This window comes from Augochlora pura, chromosome 6, assembly GCF_028453695.1.
Source record: "Augochlora pura isolate Apur16 chromosome 6, APUR_v2.2.1, whole genome shotgun sequence".
Taxonomy (NCBI): domain Eukaryota; kingdom Metazoa; phylum Arthropoda; class Insecta; order Hymenoptera; family Halictidae; genus Augochlora; species Augochlora pura.
Genome location: NC_135777.1, coordinates 3,900,762 through 3,926,736, shown reverse-complemented (window position 1 = coordinate 3,926,736; position 25,975 = coordinate 3,900,762). Strand labels below are relative to the sequence as shown.

General features: G+C 42.4%; 2 protein-coding genes across 3 annotated transcripts; one reads left to right on the top strand and one right to left on the bottom strand.

Annotated features, from left to right (window-relative positions):
* Positions 1-796: 796 nt before the first annotated feature.
* On the top strand, positions 797-18,158 carry LOC144470807 (uncharacterized). 2 transcript variants are annotated; one of them, XM_078182348.1, is made up of 8 exons: positions 797-1,116; positions 10,424-10,552; positions 12,111-12,251; positions 13,224-13,352; positions 14,212-14,475; positions 15,359-15,454; positions 16,313-16,384; positions 17,133-18,158. In XM_078182348.1, exons 1-8 carry the CDS (start codon positions 990-992, stop codon positions 17,210-17,212), a joined length of 1,038 nt encoding a protein of 345 aa, XP_078038474.1. In that variant the 5' UTR covers positions 797-989; the 3' UTR covers positions 17,213-18,158. The 2 variants fall into 2 exon arrangements, with proteins under 2 accessions (XP_078038474.1, XP_078038473.1); XM_078182347.1 differs by lacking the exon at positions 797-1,116 and adding an exon at positions 9,086-9,555.
* On the bottom strand, positions 17,792-24,958 carry LOC144470806 (glucose dehydrogenase [FAD, quinone]). The gene is made up of 5 exons (XM_078182346.1): positions 23,713-24,958; positions 22,048-22,403; positions 21,651-21,971; positions 20,274-20,632; positions 17,792-18,554 (listed from the first exon to the last, which is right to left on the bottom strand). Exons 1-5 carry the CDS (start codon positions 24,270-24,272, stop codon positions 18,174-18,176), a joined length of 1,977 nt encoding a protein of 658 aa, XP_078038472.1. The 5' UTR covers positions 24,273-24,958; the 3' UTR covers positions 17,792-18,173.
* Positions 24,959-25,975: the final 1,017 nt, after the last annotated feature.

Below are 25,975 nucleotides of genomic sequence, written 5' to 3'. Positions count from 1 at the left end.
TTTACCGTTAAAGCAGGTAGGTATACAAATCGACTATAGATATTTCATTTATAAAAATAATTTGTTTTAAAGGCGCCTTTTGCAATTTATTTTTTCAGACTACTCTACTTCCAAGAAGAAAGAAAAACTCGATTCTTTTTTTTATTTCGAAGTGGTCGGACCTCTTAATTTGTTTATTCCTGAATAGGACATGTCAATATATTTGTTTTTTAATGTTTAATTGATATGAAACAATCAAGTGTATTGATTATGCCTGAAAAATGATCAAAGGATACAGCAATTAGCAACCCTCCTGCGATTCATACTAACGCAATTCATACTAACAGTTTCATTTTCAACAATTTTCCTAACATTAAACTTTGTTGCCATAAAAATTATTTTAAAGGGTGACGGAACAATTTTAATGGTGCCTCAGAGTCACCACTCGAGTGCAAAAGGTTAATAATAGTAAATTATGCTATAAATAATAGTAAATTATACTATTTCCTAGACACGTTAACTTAGAGTTAAAAATAATTGTGCCGCGCCCAAATGATAACTCATATTCTCTTACTTCCTACATTAACATTCTACACAACGCATTACTAAGCATACAATAATTTGACAAGATCCGACACAGGAGAATATTTCGGTTTCACATTTCAGCGCCGCGTCACGCGTGCCCGCGATCGAGCGATTAATCATAGATCCAAAGTGCTCGGTGACTCGTCGTCGTTCAGCCTCGATTTCAGAGCCGATCGGCACGGCTAAGACAATAAATGAGTCGTTCACGTGGACTGGCGACGTACACTTATCATCCGCGAGATTAGATAAGCTTTTCGAGGCGCGAGGTGTTCCAGTGCAGGCTGTATCGTCCGAGAGAGGATCGTGCGCGGATTTCGTAGCGTGCACGCGGCGGAAGGAAGCGCCGAAATAGGGAAGAAAAGGTGAACGTCTCGTCGTCGTTGTCGCAAGGGAAGAAGGCCGGCAAGGGCTGGCATCGAACGGAGATGGCCGGCTTTGTGGATCGTCTCGCCACTGCTGCGCTGTCGATCGGCCTCTGGCTTTGCCTCTGCCTCGTCGCGCGCACTGCAGTCGTCGCCGCGCACGGACAGCACGAACATCTGCTCCGTAGACGTGAGTGTGATCGCGAGATCTTCTTCTTTCTTTTTTTTTATTTCGCTCGACACGCGAAAAGTTTCTGTGTATCGCGGGAAAACGGAACGATCAGTCGTTGATCCTCTCAGGTACCGCACGCGCCACGACACGTCCCCACACCTGCCTTTCAATCTGTCAAAGTATTCGATGGAATAACGAAAGAGTTTCTCGTACTCGCGCTCGAAAGTTCTCCTTTTCGGAGCAGTTGGACTCGGCGGCTCCGCGACGGAGTCATTTGACATCTTCGTTGTCTCCGCTGCGGAGCCCTCGGGTTTGGAGATAGGTTTTTTAAGTGGCACCCGTCTACGAAGTTCTCGAGTGTAGATGGGTTACAGTATTTTTGTTATTATTGTAGTTGTCGAAATGGGATACTTTCGCGTGTGTTAAGTAAAGGGTTAAGTAAAGGTTTTATGGAGAAGTTATAATGGTTACTAGCGACAAGAATGGATATAATATTATTAGATAGCAGATTTTTATGCCATATAGAAATTTCTTTCTTGTCTGATTCCTTTGAATGTGTTGCAAATAGAATACGGAAACGTTTTTAACGCTAGGTTTACGGAGATCGACGAAATTTGAATCGATAGATTATGTTAGTACTTATTCGTTCAATATATTGTACATAATAATTCAACTATTTATTCAATGCGTTACTTGCGTCAAACGCGACAGAAAATGTCTCGGAAATTAACATAAAACAGGTGATTCGATTATAACTATTCATGCTCCGTAAATCTAATGTTAAATTCTGTCAATTTCATGCTATTCGATTGTTCCACTAATTGTTGCTAAGAGCGCCGTCCAATAATTGCATCGCTTCGAGTTTTATTTTTTTAAGTAAATTAGTATAGCTCTCTTGCATTTTATCGTCGTCAAGGTCGCCTCTTAGCGTGTTTCTGATTATTGTTTCACGGAAGGATGACGACAGTAGAAACGACCGTGCGAATAAGTACATACCTGAGTCATGGTAATTGCGACACAACTATTCAAATTAGATGCTTCTTTAGCGTTGCATCGAAAGGGTACGGCGCCAGATCTTGCGTCGAACTTTTCGGGGAAAATTGAAATTTCCAGTGACACGACTGACCCAGTACGCGCGCGCGGGGTTAAAGGTGAACGGTTTTTCCCGAGGGAACCTCGAGAATCCGTTGTTTCGGTGCTCGTTAAAGCCGGGCACGATTCGACGGGAAAAGATAATCGAATCTACGCGATCGCGTGTTCCGGTGCAGCACGGTGTCGACGTTCCACGAACACCTGATCGATAGCTCCGCAATCGTGCTCCGTAGCTTGCTGCATTCGTTTCATTTTTCTGAAAAGATTCCTCGTAAAAATTATAATACCAATAGTGATAGATTAATACACGGGGATAACACTAGAGAACGATGATAATAGAAATAATAATATGAAAACAGTGTCAACAATAGGATGATAATAATAAAAATTATAGTACTATACTAATAACACTATAGATAATAATAAAACAATAATGTCGGGTTATGTAATCTAGAACGATAATAATAGAAATAATAATATGACAACAGTGCTAACGATAGGATGATAATAATAAAAATTATAATAATAAATACTAATAACACTATAGATAATAATAAAACAATAATGTCAGGTTATGTGATCTAGAACGATAATAATAGAAATATTAATATAACAGTGCTAACGATAGGATAATAGTAATAAAAATTATAATAATAAATATTAATGACGCTACAGATAATAGTAAAAAAATTATGTCAGGAACAATAACGAATCAATAATAAAAATTAAAAATGAAAGCAATTTCCCTCACCCCTATAGCCATCTAAACGCCATCTGAAAATTGCCAAATTCCAAAAAATGCACAGACTTCGTAAAATTTTCTTCAAACATCCCGCCCACGGTAAAATAAAGTACGATCCTTCTTCTTCAAGCTAAAAAAAGGGGAACTCGACTGCGATTATTTTTCGCAAAGTTACAGTACCCTGAAGTAACCCTTGCATCTCGTCGACAACTCGTAGAATGATACCTAGATGCGTCGATCTTAAAATCCAGCAAAGTTGCTTGTACACCGAACCGAAATAAAGATATACCATCTTAAAGCAGAGGTTTCAAGCTTTAATTCAAGGGGAGATGTCATCGCTCTGCAATCATTTCTCGCGGAGCGACTCGTCGGTCAAAGTCGGCCAATTTCCGTGCGGAGCATGGACGCGATTAGCGTAGAGTATCGGCGAGATGAGTCCGCGGTGCGTGAGCGCTGCCCGGCGAGCCAATCGACCGGCTAACAGGTTAACGCGCCAGTTCCCACCCGGAGGATTTCACGGGAACGAGGATTTCACGGGCCGGGAGCGGCGGCGAATTCGCGAGAAAAATATTCGAAGCGGAATACGGCCGTGGAGCCGGGAGGGAGCCGCGGCGATCCTTTCTAAAAAGGGGTTAGCGGGGAGAGTCTAGGCGGAGGGGCCGGATCTACGCTGCTGGTTCTCACAGTTACGTGAATGTCGGGCTGGAACCCGCGCGCGCATAATTAAAGAACAAGGGAGATCGTTCCCTCCAGCCGGCCGATATTTCGGTCTGACGCTCCCGAGACGGGATTACGGCATACGTCTGGAAACAATGCTCGGCGTTGCGCGATCCCCGTTGCGAGCTCCGTGGCGACACGCGATGTGGAAACAATGCGTCGTCGTCCCCGGCTCGTTTAAAACCCTACGAAACGAAAAAACCTGTCGTCCGCTCGACGACCAATATCTCCTCCAACTTTTCGAGACCATTGGACAGTCGCTTAATTGATGAATGCACTAGCGAGGGGTTTTACTTCCGGGCAGCGACGAGCCTTCTCGCGGTCGAAGGGTTCCGTATCTTCCAGCGTAATTCGTTCGTTCTTTTACCGAGAATTGTTTCGGGTTGGCGAAACTGTGCTCGGTTTAATTTAATTTAATTTAATCTGTTTTAATCTGATTTAAAAACAACATTTAATCTAATTTGCAAACATTATACGATTCGATTTAATTTATTTAGTTAAGGATAATTGGCTGACGATGATAATTGAATAATAATAGAGTACTAATAATAACAGTAATGGCCTTGTAGCTTATCTACAAAAATTCATCACAATAACAATGATAATAATAATAGAATAATAATAATAATAATAGTAGTAGTAGTGATAATAATATAATAATAATAATAGTAATAATAATAATAGAATAATAATAGTAGTAACGATAACGGGATAATAATAAAAATAAAAACAACGTGATTACAATATAAAGCAAACGTAAGTTACTATGATGCAATTCTTTATTATTCACAACTGAATAAGAATGACGGAGGTATAGATTATTGTACGCCGTCTGGGGACCTTGTTAGAGTGCCTCTTCATTGAAAAGTATCGATTATCGTCTCGCGAGGCCGGTGCTACCCGGGGGTAACGCAAATGAGTCTCGTCGACGAGTGGCGTTAATTCAAAAATGACGAGGAATGAGTTATAGAAATAGCTGTTACGAAGCGCAGTTGCTTCTATTTACCAATTAAGATTGTCTACATTTTCTTGGACGTTAATGAAAAACGAGGCTGAGTTAATGCAACAGTAAAAATATAGTGACTGTAAACATTATCTGGAATAGTAAATGGAGATTATTTCTATAATAATTTTTAGACGAAAGAAGTATCGTTCGATTCAGTGCAACAATGGCACTCGATTATTTCTTTAAATTATGCCATCGTCATTATTATTTTCTCATTTTCTTTTGTTGATCCTCGATATCTTTTTTATAATATAATTGCAATATAATTAGAAATGTTTTTCTTACAATATAATTATAATATAATTAGAAATGCTTTTCTGATAATATAAGTACAATATAATTAAAACATAAAATTCTCAATACTTATCTTACAATATAACTACGATACTTTTCCGAATATTTTCCTTATAATACAAGTACAATATAACTGCCATATAATTCTTAATATTTTCTTACAACATAATTACAAGATAATCGCCACTTGTCAGCTAAGACGCTCAAACGAGACACCCACACCACCTTCCAAAAACGGTCCTCGCAAACCAGGTTTGCCCTAAAGGTTGCACACACCTAATTAAATTTCTCAAACTACGTCTACCAAACACGCGTCGTTGCATAAGCCGGCGACGGGCTTATCCAATTACACTGCAGAACGTCGACGTTTGTCAACGATATAAATTTGTTTGCGAGCAGGTGTGAGAGCCCCGATAGGAATGCAATCAAACACGTCCACACGGGTTTCATCAATGATGACTATCGGTTATCGATCGATAACGGCTCGCGTGTGTGTGTGTGTCGGCGGTTGTTTCAACAACGAAATCTCTCGCGGTGCATCGTATCGTAGTAGAACACCGGCCCGATTACGATTCGATTCGGATTCACGGCCGTGCAACTTTCTCGTATTTTGTCGCCGGTCTCCTCTTCTGCCGAGGGTTAATGCTACGGGCACGAGTTAACGAGTTGCGAGTCTCGCGCCGAGCACATAATGGGAACGGGCCCCGGCGAGACCAGACGCCTAACAATGGCTTCTGTGTTTGTACGTGCCAGGTCTGTTACATAACAGACCGAAAACTATGGAAGCAGAGCAACGGTGAGGTTGCTCATCGATCGGTAACCTTCGGGGTCGAGAGCGCCGCCAAACGCTGGGCTCGTGCTCGTGGTGGTCGTTGACTACCGGGAAGCGTTCCAGACCCCGGCTTAACTTGTCCCGATTTCGAGGAGATCGTAACCGCTTGTCGAATCAACGTAGATCCCTCATCCCAATGGCAATCTGAAACAATGTTTTATTAGGGTTTCGTGTTCTGTACGCTGTCTGCTACGTTACTGTATAGTATGTTGCTATACTATACTATGTTGCTATACTATACCATATTGCTAAACTATACTATATTGTTATACTATATTACATTGCTATACTATACTACATTGCTATACTATGCTATATTGCTATACTATTCTACATTGCTATACTATACTATATTGCTATACTATACTACATTGCTATACTATACTGCATACATATACATCTACCGTATACTGTACATGTACTGCACTGTACTATATTACTGTATATACTATATTATAGTATTATGCTATACTATATTACTATAGAGTGATTATACGATATCTAATGTACTAATGCAATATTAATACTATGCAGCCGAAAGGTAGTTAGCATACAGTTCAAACGTAATTTTAATATTAACAAATCGCTTAATATAATTTTTTATATTTGCACTATATTACTATACACTGGTTCTCTTAATTGAAATCGAGTGATTACTAGTCGAAATGAATAACATACGTTCCAAAATAATTTCAATATCAACAAATCTCTTAATATAATTCTTTTATATTTAGAAACTCAATTTCACATATATAAAATGGACTAGGTTACATGTAAAATGGAAATATAATAGGTCAAATAAGCTATCGTGGTATTCGGCTAAAAATGACATCCGCTGCAAAAGCTTAATCGCAATGCAATCTATATCATATTTGACCTAATCTGAGTCAATCTTTGTTCTAAAACAGAATATCGTGTAACTTTTTTTGTAACTTACATGTAACATAAATTTTCTGTTACTTGACTTTATTATGTCATCTTAGATACACATCGTTTGTTGTAACTTGGATCGCGGATTTTCAAAGTAAAAATTGCCTATGTTAATTCTAAAAAAAAACGTAAGTCAGATAAAGTAGTTTTTGGTGTTCGAATTGTTTTAGCGAAGCGTATGTAGCATCAAAATGTTCGCAAATTTGCATAAGGTTCCGCAGTTGCGCGTCACGCTACACGGGGCACAGACTTCGATTTCACGCACGTTACCTTGTCAATTTCACAAAGGTGCGTGGGTGATGCGAGTCATTACCTTTAGGTGCAGCACTATTATAGTGAAAAAGGGAAGTCGATTAAAGAAACTCCGTTTCTTAACAGAATTTCAAGCGACGATTGATAAAGATCTACCGAAGTCACGCGATAGGCGCCTTCGCGTTTGTGCAAAATTTTTAGAATAAATTACTGTTCCTAAAAACATAACTAGGACTGCCGAAATTTAAAATGAGCTTAACAACATTACCGTACGATGATTTTCCACGAAGTTACAAAAGGTCAAACTTCGTAGATGCCCTTTTGATTTTTAAGGAAAACGGTACCTCTATTTATATAGCACAAAATTTTTCCAACAAAAATACTGTCTTCGGAAATATGATTAGGTTTCGCAAAAGCTGATTCTCGCTCTTTAAAATAAACCTAACTGCATCGTCCTGCAATATTTTATAACAAAATTACATTTGACGTGGTTCGTTTTCAACAAAAATGGTACCTCAACTTCCGTGCCAAATGCTTAGAATAAACGCGTTGTTTCTAGAAACGTGATTAGGGTAATAAAAAAGCTGAGACGTCGCCCTTTAAAACGAGTCCAATTACGTCGCGGCACGATCGTTTGTTGATTCCGTGTTTAAATTATAAACGCGGGCCGCGCCGACCGCCTCCGCCTTGGCACAGCGAGTGCGGCAATTTAGGAAATCGGGGGAGGTAAAACAAGCAAAACGGACGCGAATCGAGGCATCGATTCGTGAAAACGAGTCGTTGCTATTGTTACGAGGGTTATCGATCCGGGGGCCCCGCCGAATTGGGTTAAACGACGTCGAACAACGTCCGCCGAATTTACCAGTCCATCAAGTATAATTATCGCGGACGCGTCGCCCGATTGTTAATCAACGAGCACGCGGCCCCCGGTGCTTGTTCATACAATTATAATGTTTCATTTGGCTCGTTTGTCCGCGGAACCACGGCGACAAATGGGAAGCGTTCGGCGTCGTTTTACAACAGCGCCGCGGCCGCGTAACAGATTCCGTTGCGTCACCGGTGACTAGAGCGCGTGAAATCACCGATCCGCTCGATCCTCGCGCTCGTGTTTAACTGTAATTAGAGCGGCGCATCGTCGTGCCGGCTGCTAATTGCCATCGCGAGCCGAACAGCTTGCGGAATGAACAATCCGGTTAGGCGTGCATACGATGTGACTCGTCTCAGACCGGAAGCGAATCGATCCGGAATCGAAGCGGCAACGATCGATTCATTAGAAAATCGTACCTTGATGTATCAATCCTTGGAGAATAGATCAGAAAGATATCGATCGAAATACTATCTATATCGATGTGCACGTTGTGTGTCTTATTTATTTATTAATAATATCCGGGAACCGGATTTTATTAACCTAAACCAGAACGATGTGCTTTAATTTCTCTGGCACAGAACATATTTGCAAAATTAAGATCTTCGATAAAAATCTAGTTTAATGTTAAGCGTGTATAATTCTCGGAAAAGTGCTTCCTATTACCAGATAATTATTTAATGTAATCAGATCGTACGAACTTTAAATCGCTATATAATTCAAAAGAATTTCATAAATATCTGAAATAATTATCAATTTAATTGGAAAAATAATGGCCGGTGCGACCATTAGGCGTGGTCTGAACGTCAGGTCTTGATTTCTGTCCCGTAGTAGGCGTGGTCTAATCGTCTAGGCGTGGTCTGTTTCGGAATAGCCGTGGTGGGAGCCATCTAGGCGTGGTTTGACCAGTTGGGCTTAATCTGTGTCTCTTATAGGCGTGATCTTCCTGAATAGGCGTGGAGAGCCGTCTAGGTATTGTCTGACCGTCTAGGCGTTGTCTGAACCGTCTGAGCGTTGTCTGAACCGTCTACTTGATCTCTGTCTCGTAGTAGGCGTTCTGGTCAGCTGGGCGTGGTCTGTCCCCTAGACGCGTGATCTGCACCACCTAGTCGTGCTTCCCCAATAGCGTGATCTGCACCACCTAGACCCGTTCGTCGCAGTGGGCGTGGCTCCGTAACTCTGAAGCGCTCGTAAAGACTCGGGCTTCGCTAGCAAAGCGAGATCGCAGCTATCCGCTCTCTGTTCGCCAGAGATCGGATGCTGTTCCGGGAAGGATCTCTCTCGAGAAAATATTTCTCCGACACAGGATACCGGCGCGAGTGTCTGAAATCACGGCCGTTTCCCATCGAGTGCGCATCTTGACGTAATGCGCGACAACGAACCGGGGCTTCGCGTTGATTACGTGCCGACAGTCGCGTTGCGCAACGAGATCGTCGGACGCAGAAGATCCTGAGCGATCGAGGAGTGCCCGCACCGGATCCGGACCAACGGGAGGAAGCGGGAGCGAACGATCGTCCTCGGGATCGTGATCGGGAATGACGGCGCCTCCGCACGGGCTGATGGAACGACCAGAAGAAGACGTTCCAGCGGTGGCGCGAGGATGACGCCGACAAGGACGGTGGTCGGGTTGTCGAGGCTGCTCGTCCTCGTACCTGTCACCGTCTGCGCGACCATTTCCTACGTCAGCCAGGAACCGCCGCGTTGCCAAGACCGAACGCCACCCCCTCGTACGTATGGACCCACCCTTAAGGGCGTATTACAGTGTGAACGACGATTTTACAGATTATTTTGTACATTATATTTCCGATTATACCGTAACACCTTTTACAGTCGAATTTACAGGCGTCGTTTATACATTTTCAAGCACTATTAATCAGTATAATAGTCCTCGCTATAGCAAGTACTATTACAACAGAAAAGTATAGAAAATTTAGAAAACAATTTCCTCTTGAAATATCGATTTTACCTATTGATTCGTCGATATTGGGTTACTTTAAACTGCTGTGGCTTCGCGAAAAAAATCACAGCAACACGTTTCTTTTTTTAAATTAATGGGGGAGGGTTGAACTTTATTTTACCGTAAATGGCATTCTGGAAAAAAATTTTATATGACCATAACACAAACTATCATGATTTTTCGCGGTTAGTCAAAGTTAGCTGATTTTTGTTCAACAATTTTCCGTGTTATAATCGTTATACATATTCTGTGTTAGTCGAAATAAGTTTGTTAATTCGACAAATCCACAGTTACCGTTTCGCAGGCGTATTCTTGAAACCGTGTTCTTCGAAAGAACGCAAAAAGGTTGCCTTTTCAATGATTCACACTATAATACGCCCGTTCCTGAATTTCCCAGCATCCCCGTCGTCGCACCTGTCCCCGTACCCTGCACTCGCAACAACGCCGACAGCAAACGAAATGTCACGCTCGATCAGCCGCGATCTAAGAACAGTGGAAAGAGAACGATTTGGGAATTCCTCGAAACCAGATAGCCTAAGCTCCTCCGATTTCTTATCGGATTCGCGTTGGATCATCGGATTCGAACGATCGATCGCCGAGGCTGAAACGTCCGCTTAACTCTTCTTTATTTTTTCCAGAGACCTTGGCGAAGTGTCGATACGACGACGACTGCATGCAGAATGCGTACTGCTGGAATCAGGAGGCCTGTCTCTGCAAAGACGAGTATATCGTCCACAAGAATCGCACGCACACCATGTGTCTAAAAGGTAACAACAATAATAAATTACAGCGTGACAAAGATAATAGTAAAAATAATTATTATTGAAGCACCTTTGAATTTCCGAGGCCTTTGTGAAACAGTTGCTCAGAAATATTATAATAAAAACTAGATAGAGCATATGGAAGTGGATGGAAAAATTCTAGCCGTATGTTTAAACATTCTTCTTGATAAAATCAGTCGCGTAGATGCCGCTGTGTTGCAATCAGCTGTAAAAGAAAAATGTTTATTCGAAGCGGGTGCTTCAACGGTGTTCCATAATAGGCACGCGTTCGTACTTTACTATTTTATGCATATTATTTGTTATTTAGCATTGAATAGATGTTTCACCGTTCGTAATGTTATTTAGAAACGTGGATCTTTCATATGAAAGTACAAATATTTAACAATAACTATTATTGTTTATTCAATAATTAAGCTATACGTTGATCGAAAAAATTGTAGCATAGACAAATTTTGCATAAGAGTTGGTCAACTTTGACTGGCGATAACTTTGCGAAAAATAATCCTAGAATGATGACGTCTTCTTTAAATTAAAGCCAAAAACCTTACCTTTAAGATAATGTCACTTGATTTTAAGCTTCGCGTACTCTGATCACTGAAACAATAACAGAATTCATGTATTTTGTCAAACTTGGCAATTATCGATATGTCAGGTATGACCACACATTTAAAAAATTATAGCAGCATGTACTCATTAAATTTAAACTCGAGTAAAAATTATGTTGAAGCAGAAGGTTCAAGCTTCAATTTGAAACAAATATCCTATGATGATTTTTCGCAGAGTAATTGTCGGTCAGAATTGGTAAAAATTCGCCTACGTTAATCATTTTCTCGAGCAGCGTATTTAGCGACTAATATCTAGAGAAAAATCGAATATCATTTCTAAATACTCTCTGCCTATATTTCTGCGATATTTCGCCGTCAAAGTATCATCGTTTATCGTCGTTCTTTAATTTTGCACAACCCAATCGCTTCGGGCCTGCCGAGGCCTCGACCTTGACGCGGTTTGGAGTCGTCGTCGCCGTAGCCTCTACCAAAATTCCCGGCGGTAATTTCCTCGTTAAATCCCTTCCGGCCCTTTAATCTCACCCGCTCGACAATTCGACGAACCCGAGAATTATGATCATGAACGCGCGACACGGGACGAACGAACGAACGAACGGTGGTCGAGCGAGATCGTTTCCCTTTGTCCCGACAAACGCGCGGGGCCCGAGTGGATGCTGGGTGGTTCGAAAAACGTCCCGATTAATCGTGGTGGCCGCGGCGAGTTGTAGAATCGGTGTCGCCGACCTCGGAAACGTGATTCCACGGGGATCCTCGTTCGCTCGTATTCCTAGCCGCGTCCCTTTCTCACGGCCTCCCGGCTCTTCGAGCGTGTCGTTGGTCGTGCTCGCCGAACCGACAAAAATTAAACCATATTTCCCTCTCTACCGTCCCGCCGCCGACCGGCCGGCCGATGGGTGGGTGGTTCCCGTCGACGGCGAATCTTCCGCCGATAGGAAACGCTCCTCTCTAACGTAAGAACCTTTTTATTTTTGTTTCAGTGGCGAACGCCATAGGAGACGCATGCGAGGCGGACATTCAGTGTCGCGTGACCTTCGCCCCCTTCTCCGAGTGCCGAGAAAATATCTGTCAGTGTTCCGACGGCTCTCACTACGAGATGGGACGATGCTACGAGTCCGTCGGTGAGTCGCGCGCACGCCTCGCTTCCTTCCCGTTTCCTCGGCCGCCGCCGAGACGTCGCACTGATTTTCTCATGATCCACGCCCTAACAGACCTTGACACGATCTGGCCTACGTTATCTTGTCGGCGAGCGTGTTAACTCAATTAGCGGGCTTACGGACGCCTGCGTTGTATTCCAGACCCTTTTCTAGCTTCGACCCGCTTTTGCTATTTCGATGACCCCGGTTACGTTGTTCGTGTTTGGACCGCGAGATGTTTGATCGAAGCAATAGCGGAATACGTAGCGATGTCTTTATGATGCATTTTATATTTATTTTAGACCCATGCTGCAGGCTGTTTGGGATGTCTCTGAGACGTACAACAAATTGTACGATATCTGAACGTCTTGTGTTACAAAATTGGATATCTTGTTTTAGACGTCTGTCTCTGGACGTTTTATTTTAGACATTTAATTCTGGATCGTCTTATTTCACGTCTGTTTCAGAACGTCTTTAAAACGTTTTATAAATGGCTTTCAGACTTACGAACGTCTTATGTTACAAAACTGAACGTCTTGTATCGGATGTCTGTCTCTGGATGTCTCATTTCAAACCTCTTTTTCGAATTATAATTATTACAGAACGTCTCTTTAAGACATCCTACAAACAGTCTGCAAACGACTTCCAAACATCTTATATTGCAAAAGTGGAACAATGTCAATTTTTATCGAAAGTTTTTCTATCTAAATTTTCGTTACAAACTTTTCGAACAATGTTGATATTTCGGGTGAAGCGATTCATCGTTCGCAAAACTATCGGGTAACATTTTGATAAACTTGCGTCCGAAGTGTTGGCTCGCCAACGCTGATTCCCTAAGCGAAAGTTTTCAAACATCGTTCGGACGGAACGCGAACGAAAGGGAGTCTAGGAGAAAAGTTCAGGGTTGCAATTCGGTGGCTCTGGTTGCGCGGAACATTTCACGGTGTTCGTTTCCAGGTCTGGGAAAGTACTGCAAGACGAGCCACAACTGCTACATCAAAGACAGCTACTGCGTGACGGGATTCTGCGCGTGCAGGTACAAGCACCACCCGAGCCCCCATAAAGACGGCTGTATACAGAGCAAAGGTGAGCCTCCCTCGTTAAGGCGTCCCTAGTGTTAACTTGTGTAACAAGTCTGTTAGAGGACCTTTGACATCTAGGAAAACACGAGAAATGTCACGCGAACTCAAAGCCATAGTTTAGATAGATTTTCAGATGGGCTTTGGTCGGGGGGATTTTTATGCAATTTAGCTGAAATAAAAGCTTAAAGTATCCACTTTAAATTAGGGTATATTAGATTATAATAGAGTGATGAGGTCATTTTGAAAAATTAAAAGGAGTCGACCTATGATATCTAGGAAAAGATGAGGAATATCACACGAACTCAAAGCGATGGTTCAGATAAATTTTCAGATGTGCTTTGGTGGGAGTATTTTTATGCAATTTAGCTGAAATTAAAGCTTAAAGTATCCACTTTAAATTAGGGTATATTAGATTACAATAGAGTGATGAGGTCATTTTGAAAAATTAAATGGAGGCGACCTATGATATCTAGGAAAAGATGAGGAATATCACACGAGCTCAAAGCGATGGTTCAGATAAATTTTCAGATGTGCTTTGGTGGGGGTATTTTTATGCAATTTAGCTGAAATTAAAGCTTAAAGTATTCACTTTAAATTAGGGTATATTAGGTTACAATAGAGTGATGAGATCATTTTGAAAAATTAAAAGGAGTCGACCTATGATACCTATTAAAAGACGAAAAACATCACACGAACTCGAGGCGATAGTTTAGATTTTTCACATGTGCTCTGGTGGGGGTATTTTATTGCAACTTAGCTTGAATCAAAGCTCTAACTGTCTACTTTAAGACGGAGTAGATTGTCCTGAAATTATGTGAATTATTACACGACCTATCAGAATATCGGTGCGACGATTTCGACAGATCTCGGCGACAATTGCCAGCACGATTACGACTGCGTCGCGGAGAACTCGCGGTGCATCCTCGACGTCTGCACCTGCAGAGTGGATCACGTGGTGTCGGCCGATCACAAGCAGTGTCTGAAGGCTGCCAATTCGGTGGGCGAACCGTGTCAAGAGGATACTCAGTGCCAGCTATTCCTGAAGGACGCGAAGTGCGGCGGTGACGGCAAGTGCGTCTGCAACGAGTACTTCCATCAACGCGGCTCCAAATGCTTCAAGGATGTCGGTGAGTCCTGGCAAGCTACAAAGGATGCACGGTAAAACACCATTTATGCGAACTCTGCGGGGGAGACACATCCAGTTCGTGTAACCGCGTAGATTCGTATAAATAGGAGCACGCACTGCTCGCAACTTCGCGTTAAAATAACCGCAATTATCGTTCAGCTAAGTATACAGGGTGCCCATGCTATAACTAACCAGTGTTTTTCTTGCTAATGGTAAACATTAAAAAGAAAAAGATACTGTTTTCTGCATAGCAGTGCAGTGCGGTACCTGCGTCTCTCATCTTAATCGCATCTTTCTTTTTTAAGAAATTAAGGTGACCCACGATTTAATTTCAATTTCTATGTTACATAATGAGCTTCACGGTTAAACATAAATGTAGGTATCCTATGCAAAAAGAAATCATACTAAACGAGTATGAAAAACGCGGTTAAAGCAAACGTTTAATAGGATTTCTTTGAGCATGGATACCCACGTTTAATCTTGCGTGATAACTCTTTGAAACACATTACGCCATTTATAAATCCTTTTGACTCAAACTTTTATATACAAAATAATATTTAACGTTTTAGTGAAAAAATTGTACGTCATCTTCGTTTCTTAAAAAGTAATGCACGTGAAAAATATTCAGATATCACGGTTGCATCGTATACATTTTTTTATAATATTTACTGTTTGCTAGAGAAACCCTGTCTAGTTGTTAACCCGAATACCCTGTGCACATAGATAAAAGTATACTCAGGTGTTGTGCTTCTGTTCTCGAGACGTAAAGTTCGTTCGCATAAATTGGGTTCCACTGCGCTCGCGAGTCTTCTCCCATTCGAGCCGGAGAATTGGACAGGATTGGATAAGGCTAATTCGATGCTGTATTGTTTTACATTTCTCAGGGCTGCAGGAACGCTGCCAGACCCACAAAGAGTGTGTCACGTCGACGTACAGGGACTCGTACTCGTTGGAGCCAATGAACGTCGACTGCGTGGATGGTACGAGTGACTTTCTTCAAGTCGCGAAGATCAAAGCGCGATGCAACCCTTAGCAACAAGTATCCGAGCTCCTTTCAAACCTTCCAAGACGGTGGCTAGATCAAACTCAGACTCGGTGTATTTAATTTAATAATCTAATAATCGTCTAATTAGTTATTTTATTCTGCAATTAATTAAATGAAATTGCTGATATATTAGCAAGAAATATATCTTCAGAAATCAGATTAGAAAAATTGTTGAATTATGTTGAAAATTATACTGAATTATTACGTTCGTAATTGTTATAAACATTGGAGAATAAAACAGTAGTGAGAACAGGCCGCCGTCCGAGGGTTGCGATACAATCAATTTTTTTTTGTGAGCTGAATTAACTTTTGGAATTGTTGGAGGGTTTACTGTGCAATGGTTGAATTGTTTTCTTATTAATTTTGCTGTTACTTGGAACGATGACGACGAAACGTCAAACGATTTTAATTTAATATGAAAGTAGACTACGTTAAAAGTACAAAATAAATTTGTAATTAATTTCGCACAAAGATCTACGGTCTACATAAAAATTATCAATTTTATAAATCTTCATTCCTCGCGCAACTAAAACAAATATAAAAATCGAATCTTTTATCTCTGTCATTGCGAATAACAATAAAATTGGAAAGAAAATTATTGCAGCCATTCTACAAGTATAACAAATCACCTCCAACATTTACTAAAAATTCATTTAATCCAGCTCGGAAGAAAAAATGTGAAAAAATCCAGTTCGATATGCAAATAATATCCAGTGGAATATCCAGATTCAAAAGGTGTTCGAATACCTGTTGTGTCAGGTGTAGTACGTAAACGCCCACTCGTTTTTTCCAGGTCGCTGTCTCTGCTCACCGAATTACATCATGACGGAGGAGCTGCGCGATTGCATCGGCTACAGCGACAACGGTATTAATTGTTATTCTATCCTTAACCTCTTAGGCACGGCCAGATATTGCGCGGTTGAAATTTTTTCATAACTAAATCACTATTTTTCTTTCAACCCTTTGCACTCAAAGCTATTTTAACTGGAAATTTAAAACAATTGTTCCGACTTACAGCGTCACTATTATACGTGACAAAGTGCATTTTATGCGTACGCAATTGGTTCTTGTTATTTATACCAACAGTTTCACTCTCGACCATTTTTTAAATATAAACTTTCGTTAGTATAAAGATTATTTTGTGCAGTGGATTAATATATATATTTTTTGGTAAAGTTATATATACAATATATTCTTTTCTTATTGTATTGTACGTAATACGCTTTAACTTTAATAACTAATACAAATTCCTTTATTAAACAAATCATGTTCTTCCGGGCTTATATCACATGCCTGGGGAGGGGGGGGGGGGGTAATATACAGGGTGGGGCATTTGCAAGTTTGGTCTAATGCAATTTCTCCTATCTTCAAAAGCAAGCATTCAGGTGACTTGTTTCAAATGCCCCACCCTGTATATTATTTTTTGGTATAACTATATACGGTAATATTAGCTATACATAGTATATTCTTTTCCTGGTATATTATAAACATCCGCAAAAGCCGCTGTAGTGGCGCGTCGCGCCTAAGAGGTTAAAAGTTAAATGTTGCAACGAGATTAGAGAAACTTTATTATTAGAGACTAGAGAACCTAATCGACTCCGCATGATTTACAGGTGTCGCGACAACAAGGCCTTGGACGATGGTCTCCCAGTTCCTGGCGATGGTAGTCCTAACGAGAATATCGACGTTCTGAACCTCCATAAGGTCTCCCCATGGGCTTCGATAGTGCATCCGCATTGAAGACGTATCGCTACCAAAGATAGAATCCATTTCCTCGATAGATTAATAACCATAATTCGAAGCAGAGTCGAGCATTATTCGGATTGCTTCCGTTTAGTCGAATATTTTATTCGAATAATTTCGCGTTCGAGTAATCTTTCATTCGAATAATTCTAATCACACGAAAATTCCTTTAATTGATCATTCGAGACGGTATAATATGAATATATTATATTCGCTTCGATTATTTTTTAATTCATTCGATGTCTTCTTCGAACGAGTTCTTATCCGATTAAAATTTTATCCGGATCAATGATTAAAAACAAAATTTCGATTGAATATTAACTCAGACACATTTTTACATAGATCAATCTCTATAATTCGATCGAATATTGATTCGAATTAAGTTCCATCGAAATAAATTTGTATTCGATTGAATATTTATTCGTGCAAATGTTTTATCCAAATCAATTTGTACTCGGTTGAATATTGATTCGTCTAAATGTGTTATCTAAACGAATTTCTATTCGATTGAATATTTTATTCGCGTACATTTTTATCTCGACAAATTCTTATCCGATCGAATATTCATCCGGACAAATTGTTATCCGCGCACATTTACATTCGATCGAACATTGACGCGACAATGTCGAACGCCAATAGTACACGTTACAGTCTTTTATCTTTCGTCCGAATAAAATCTGGCTCGACTCTGATCCGAAAGCGACGATAATCCGAGTCAAGCTCGAGCAACGAAGACTCGAAGAACGACTACGCTAAGTCTATCGGACTCCGTTCAACACCTGTCTGCGCGCGGGCTTGGCCCGGGTGTCATCGCGAACCGTTTTCATCGTCCCCGTGGTCACATGTCTGTCCGAAAGTAATTTATATTTAAATACACGCGCGTCGACGCGAGCAATCACACGTGTATTTCCTCAAGTCCTCCGCACGATTTTCCGTCGCCGTCCCGCCGACGACTTCCAGTCGTCTTTGATCATATCGGCGGCCTTCTCGGCGATCATGTAGACCGGCGCGTTCGTGTGGCCGGACATCAGGGTCGGTATCACGCTGGCGTCCACCACGCGGAGGCCGTTCAACCCGTGGACCCGCAGCCTGTGGTCTACCACGCCCGCGTTCGTCCTCGGGCCCATCTTGCACGTACCCGCGAAGTGACCCAGGGTCGTGCTCACGTGACGGGCCACGCAGGCCCAGTACCGGTCGCTGCCGAACGGGACCTCCTTGCAGCCTGGGAACGCGACCGGCAACAGCGTCGCATTGAAACGTCTCAAGGGCCCCGCGGTGGCGACCTCTATAGCCTGCGGGCATCCGACACAAACCGCCCGATTTTAGTATCTTTTTCTATAATTGCTGCTGGAAACCAGGCCCGCCGAAACTGACCCACGCGGGCTCGCCTGGTTCCCGATGAAACCTCAAGGACGATCTCGATGAAAAATGATTGGGTCATACGTCGAGGATTTCGATGGTAAAATCAGGCAAATTTCGGATGTTGCTTGAAGTCTTGTTGCAAACAGTGGAATTGTTTGATACTTCTATTGGAGGTTTTTAGTTGAAAGGGTTAGCCAACTCTTTGCACTCGAGGCTATTTTAACTTTAAAATTGGGACATTTGTTTCTACTTGCAGTATTTCCATTTGGTATATTCTATGTGGATTGTTTTTGATTTTAAATTAAATTATTATTAAATTAAATACATTGTGTGTAATTGAAGAAGATTTATGTTACTCTGTTGTTATTATTTTTAAAATAGTGTAGCAATTTTTAGGGGTTCTCAGATGAATGGCCGTTTGAATTGATTCCAAAGCGAAGACATTTGTTTTAATATACAGTATTTTCATTTGGATACGATTTAATAACCATTCGGTTAGATTGTTTTTAATTAACGCGTATGAAATTGAATATGTATGCTTACCGGAAATTTTTATTATTTTATTATTATTATTTTGGTAATAGCGTAGTAATTTTTTAGCGTCGCCACTCGAGTGCAAAGGGTTGAAGGCTGCCGCGGACATGTCCAATAATTTAATAGAGTGAGCTGTTGCTACTAAACTGTTTAGCATATAAAAAGCAGGGCCGAGGGAACATGGATTTTTAAAACAGCAATTAGCGTATAAATATTTTTATCCTCTTGTGTAATACAGAATTTAGCGAGTCGACTCTCTCGAAAATAATAGTTGCGAATAAGTTAGAATTGCGGCGGTGTAATTCATATGGAAACAACATTTCCAATGCAATTAACTAGCCAATACTGATATGCAAGTATTATTATAAAAAATGTATATTTGCTATGATTTGTATTACACGAGAAGACTTTTTTATTCGCTATTTCAAAAATCAATTCTCCTGTTAACCCCTTGCAGTACCTTTATCTTTACAGTAACAATAATTAATATTAATAATTTCTTATAGAAGAGAACAAAATTAATATTCACCGCCTACCTATATTTACTGCAGTCTTTAAATATTAAGGAGAAAAGGACAGAAGTTGATTTCGATTTAGACGGAATAACATTCATATATCCTTCGTATCATCATCAAAACTTTCCGTCACCATCAGACTGCTCAAAGTGCAGCAAAGGGGTAACAACAAATAACTAAACCTGTCCGAACCAACTTTCCATCCATCACCATGATTGATTTCCATTATCTCGAGATCATCGTTCGACACTATCCCCATCCACGATACCACCAAGAACATTGCAGTTCTTGAACAAACTATAGCAAATTCGCGGCGCTATTGCAGACAGGTCCGTCGAACCGTCTCGCGATAACAAAACGTGAATTGTCAAAGACGGTACTAGGAACCGGGAAGGACAAATCGGGAATGCACTTTGCGGTGACCCCGCAGCGCCGGGCGGGAATCTCCCGGATCTGTAGTATGCAGATGCTGTGTACTCTGCTAAGGATGTTCCATATAAGGATCGCCGGGAGCTAATAGCAGCGGGAAAGGTAGTCTAGCATATCAAGTGGTGCGAGTACCTCGTGGAACCGCGGAGAACCAAGAAGGCAACCACTCACCTTCTTAATGCCCCGAACGATGGTATCGAGGTCGTCCTGGTGCTCGTAGTAATTTATATCAAAAATAGGAGGGTCCAAAGGGTCGGAGGACCTCAGCGTCACTCGACCCCTGCTCTTCGGATGGAGAAGAACCGGGACGATTGAGAACGCATCGAGTCCTTCGTAGCCAGCGAACACGTCCTTGTAAAACTGTTCGCTAAGTCCGAGGGCTCCTCTGAAGCTACCCGAAGTGTCTCCTGTTAGCGAACTGATCCCCAGCACCAGTTCTATGTCGGGAAGCGACGTTTCCCTTCGCTCGTCCAAACCGTGCGAGTAGCTAGCGTTTACCGGAACAGAGGACGCGTTGATCGTAGCGCTGGCTGTAAGATGAATACGTCGGTGCAGTTCAAGCATCCGTGAAGTTAGATATATTTGGTCGGTAAGAAATTAATATCGGTTTTTGAACTTTCGAACTTTGACACTTGTTTTGGAGTAACAATTCAATTTTTTCTATTTACCTTCCGATGACATCTTACAGCGCTGATGTCGTGCTGCATGCTGATAGGTATACTTTCGTTTATACTATTAATTTGTGCAAGCAAGTTCGTGTAATATTCGTTCGAAGAATTTATTAATTGCAGGATTTTACGCTACCGGAATTAACAAACTGTCAATTTATTGGCAAAAATTTGTTCTAGTAATGGTTCTCATTTTTATTAAAAAAACATATTTCGATTTGTGACATGTCGATTTAAAGATATAAATTTGGAAACCGACAATTTATTTTCTTACCAACCTAATATTAACCATTTACACTCCGCGCCATCGTGGATGTTACCTACCAGTAGAGAGATAGCAAAACAGTTAATTGTATCACACAAAACAATTGAAAATCATATAAGACGTTTTGGATTTGTTAAGAAGCTCGGATATTTGGGTTCCGCACGAAGTGAAATAAATTCACCTAACACAACGAGGTGTGCTTGTCCTGGACAGGAAGACAAGCAGAGCAGTGAAATACACGACAAGCAAATTGCATTAAATCGTTTACAAGTTGAATGAACTTTGAAGTCGAAAAAGGAGCACCGGAAGAAAAAATGTTATACCAAAATATTTTCCTCTTTTTTTATGTAGAATCATAAAAATGATTGCTCGGTTGTACTACGATTTCCGAGACACCCTGTATATCTCAGTAATTGTTCCATATTCTGAATAGTTTTCTTCCGAGAAACGTTAATTTTTCAAAAAAGTTGCGTTGGAATAAGTTAATTCCCTATACTCGATAATAAACATTAATGTTTAGTGATACACTAGAATCACGATGTCCCCTGAGAGGAGACGATGGAGTGCAAAGGTTTACGACTTAAAAGGTAGCAATCTGTCGGTCGAACGCCTTACCTTTTCGGGTAGCCCGAGACGCCGGTGTTCGCGGATCCCGCTTGGTGTCGACGAAAGCGACGGCCTCGGTGCCGCCGGGTACCGTCAGCGGCCCGGTCCCCTTCACGAAGTAGTCGTAGGTATTGGCCAGATTGGAGGCGAGCCGGGGCTCGACGATGGTTACGCTCTCGTTCACGAGAAAGGTCAGCAGCGCCATGCTCACGTGGTCCTGGAGGTTCCGGCCGACCGGCAGATCCTCGATCACGTCGATCTTCAAGGCCTCGAGACGATCTCTCGGCCCTATCCCGGACAGCATCAGCAGCTGCGGCGAGTTCAAGGCTCCTGAACAAAACACGAGCAAGTCACGGCTCAGCCGAATCGCCACGATCCACCGACATGCCTCTCTCTCCGCGGTCACCTGCTGAAACGATTATCTCCTTCCGCGCCTTCGCGAACAATCGTCGGCCGTTCTTCAGGTACTCGACGCCCACCGCTCTCCTCCGTTTCCGGTCGACCACGATCCTCGTCGCTCTCGAGAACTTCGACAGGTGGAAGTTCTCGCGGCCGCGGATCGGCCGCAGGAAGGCCTTGTTCGCGCTGACCCTGCGACCGTTTCGCAGGTGAACCTGCGCGGTTGAGAACCCGATCAGCCTGTCGGCGTTGTAATCGATTACGTCATAACCCAGTTCCTTGCCCGCCCGGAGAAAACGTTCCCTCAGCGGGGAGACGTACGGGGAGGTCGTGACGTCCAGGTAGCCTCCGTGACCATGGAATCTGATCAGCAGAATTCGTCTCGGTGTAACCTTCGCGTAATCGCTCGGCATTAAACGCGCGTCGCTCTAATCCGGCCGACCTTGGGGAGATCGACACAGTTTCGACACGATGGAGTCGTCGATTTCGATCGGTTTCCAAAACGAGAAGACGGCCCGAGGAAATATCGAGAAGACACGGGAGGATGGGAATACCCGCGGTACGGAACTCTCTTCGCGAAATTCCTCTGTGGAAGCGCGACCTAATTCTATCGCCGTCGTTAATCCTTTACACTCGAAGCCAGGTTTGATTCTAATTCCAAAAGTACTATGGACGACCTACGGTATTTCATTTTTGTGTCACTTGTTAGTGCAATTTGTGCATGCGAAATTGAGTCTGTGCAGCAGCTATACATTGGACAGTCTTTTCAAAATAAATTATAAAATAATTCATCGTGAAACGAAATATGAAATAAATTTGACAATGTTACAATTTTATTAGAGATCGTCGTGTAATAATCTCAGTGAAAACATCCGAGTGCAAAGGGTTAAAACTTGTGGAGAATCTTTCTGTAATCGTGGCCAGAATATACAGATGTCTTGGATTGGGACGATATTTTGTGTAATAATTTTTTGGGATTGTTAATTGCAATTCTGAAATAAAAATTCTAACTAGGATGGCAGATTAAAAGAAACAGAGGCGATACGTCGGAAAATGATTAACTTGCACTAAAGTTCTCTATATTAATTCTTCCGAGCACAGTGAATTATATAGTAGATTAAAAAGATTGCACCGGTAATTTTAACAATTATCATATTTTAGGATCGGTCTTTTCACACCTCCGCTTTGCACGATTTTATATATTTTCTATTTATTGCAACTACTATTACCGAATTATCTTTACAGATGCGAATAGAGTCATGTAAATATAATTTCCTATCTTAATTTGTTAATGCATCTGAAGAATATTAAAAATTGAAATTTAAATAGCAATTTTTAATTTTTAAATAGATGATTATCAAAAAGGATTAAAAATGATCTGTTATACTTGGCATAATACATCACAGTACACTATATTTGGTATAGCACTTCATGCTACACTCCCATAAGAACTACGTATCACGCCTCGATCACAATGAAAAACCATGATCATTAACAAATAAGGCAGAAAGGATACGAACAACCGCGTATAAAATGATGATCAGAACTTTGGCCACGATTTCAGTAAAATTCGCCTCGGCCGGCTGGTCGAAGGCAGCTCGGAAATAAACCAGGAGCCCATTACTCTTAATTCCTATCACGTACACGAGCGGAAAGTGTACGGGAAGAGTACCTAAGGTCTCGGTCCGGTAGCCTGCAGTCCTCGGACTTCCTGAAATACGGCAGCACGTCCCGGTACCTCCATCCAGGATTCCCCTGCGCTGCCCAGTCGTCGTAATCGTGCGGCGAGCCTCTCGAGTAGATCATGAAGTTGACAACCGAGCTGCCGCCGACCGCCCTGCCCCCAGGCAAATTGCACCGGCCCTGGTTCATCGAGAGGCAGCATCGACCGGGCTCCGGCTCGCTCCTGTGCATCCTGACGTAGTCCGTCACGTGCAGGACAGGCGCGATCAGAGGGATGTCGGTGAGGAACATCTCGTCCTTGCCCTCCTCGAGCAGGAGCACGCTCCAGTTCGGGTTTTCGGTGAGACGATTGGTCAGGACGGAGCCACCGGACCCGGCGCCGATCACTACGAAGTCGTACTCTCTGGACGCTGTCGTCTGGTCCGGGACAGTGTCCTCCTGGGTCACCGGGAACCCGGTGAACATGTGGTAGACGGTGTCGAGCAGAGCCGGCGGCAGCAAGCTCTGCGTCCGAGAGATCAGAAGGATGGCAAACAAGGTCCTCAGCATCACGTCGACTGACCTCACTTTGGTTCCCAATTCAAGACGCTGATCTATCGATCGGATCTATACCGTGTCCGATTCGTCGTTCGAAGAACACCGTCGCGAGACACGTTCCGCGCTAAACACCGACGAAAGCGGACCAGCGATCGCCGCGAAACGCGCGTGAAACGACCCGCACACCCATCGTGCCCGACTCCCGCGATCTTTATGACTCGGGAGACTCGGTTTCGGTGCAATGGATTCGTCGGAAACGATCGCCGGCACGGGAGGGACACCTGGATACCTCGATAACGTTCGCGCGATCAAGGTCTCGTGACGCAAGTCCAGACGCGGCTCCAAATGCGGGACGAATGTCAATCGCTCGCTGCCCGATTCGGCGTAGGATCGAGCCGCCGATGATTGTCCACGGTAAATGGATCACTCGTGCACGGTGAATAGACAATAAGGACGTCCACGGTGCCCGAAATCGTGTGTCAATGTCAATGACGGACGTGGAACCGGCGGACCGACTTCCGGCAACTATGCTCACCTGTGTTACGCTATTTCTATGCGGGGTGTACTTACGCGTTGTTCTATGTTAATAATTTCTACGCCAGAATTTATTATAATTTCAAACAGTCTTCGTCATCAATTCATTTATGAGCTTTATAATTTCATGTAATTTTATACAGAAATTAAGTTGTTTTTTTCATACGTTATATAATCTCAAATTTACTCGAAAAATTTATATAAAATTTATAAGATAGCTTTCATAGAATTTTATATGAATCTACTATGAATTAAGCGACCCATAAAATTATTTGCACATTCTACTTGAACTAACTTCATTAAATAATCTTTTATTAGAACACGCAACTTTAAATTTTATTATAATTATATTCGTAACTTATTTATACTTTATAACTCTTTATTCGTACTCTTACTTAAGTTAAAAATTTTCGTCATAATTTGATCCTGATTTCGACGAAATAATCTAGATCTCGGTGGATCGATAATGATACACGGAAACTCGATCATCCATCGAAAAGTTTAAAAAAGTTCGTTCAATCTTTAATTCGACCGTCGCGTTCTACTCGGTCAAAAAAATCCGCGCGGTGTTTCCTACCGTGTTTCGAAACATCCTCGGTGTTTCCCCATTTTATCGGCGTTGTTGCGAAACGTTGTTTCAGCTTTGCCAGGGTTACGGACGTACTCTCCGGGAAATGGGATATCGATCAAATTTTGACAGGCCGAAGCGCATTTCTATGCAAATCCGATTCAAGAGCCTCTACACCTGTTTTTCTGGCCGCGTCTCTGACGCAACACCGTTGGGTCGTTTACAGCGTTCGGCGTGGCTCGTTAGAGCCTTGTACGCGCTAACGAAACGTCGGCGTTTTAGCAGGTAACGCGTTAGCGTGTACAGTGTTCGCGGAGGAAGGCGGCGATTCTCGGAGATAACGCGCGGCTGTCGAGGAGCCCGCGGACGCGCGAGGATCGCTAAGCGATCACCGATCGGCTACTGCGCTGCGCCGTGCATGCGAATCTCGGTAAATGCGAGAGAGTGATCCGATCAAGGTTTGATGAGCAAACGATGCGCAAGGTTGTGATATTGAGTACCTGTTTTCCCGAAGTAGGGCGTCGTCGGCGCGGCGCGCCGGTGTGATGTCACCGCGCGCAGCTCCCGCCGGCTCTTGCACGCCGTCGCATTTTTCGCAAAAGAGAAAGTCGCA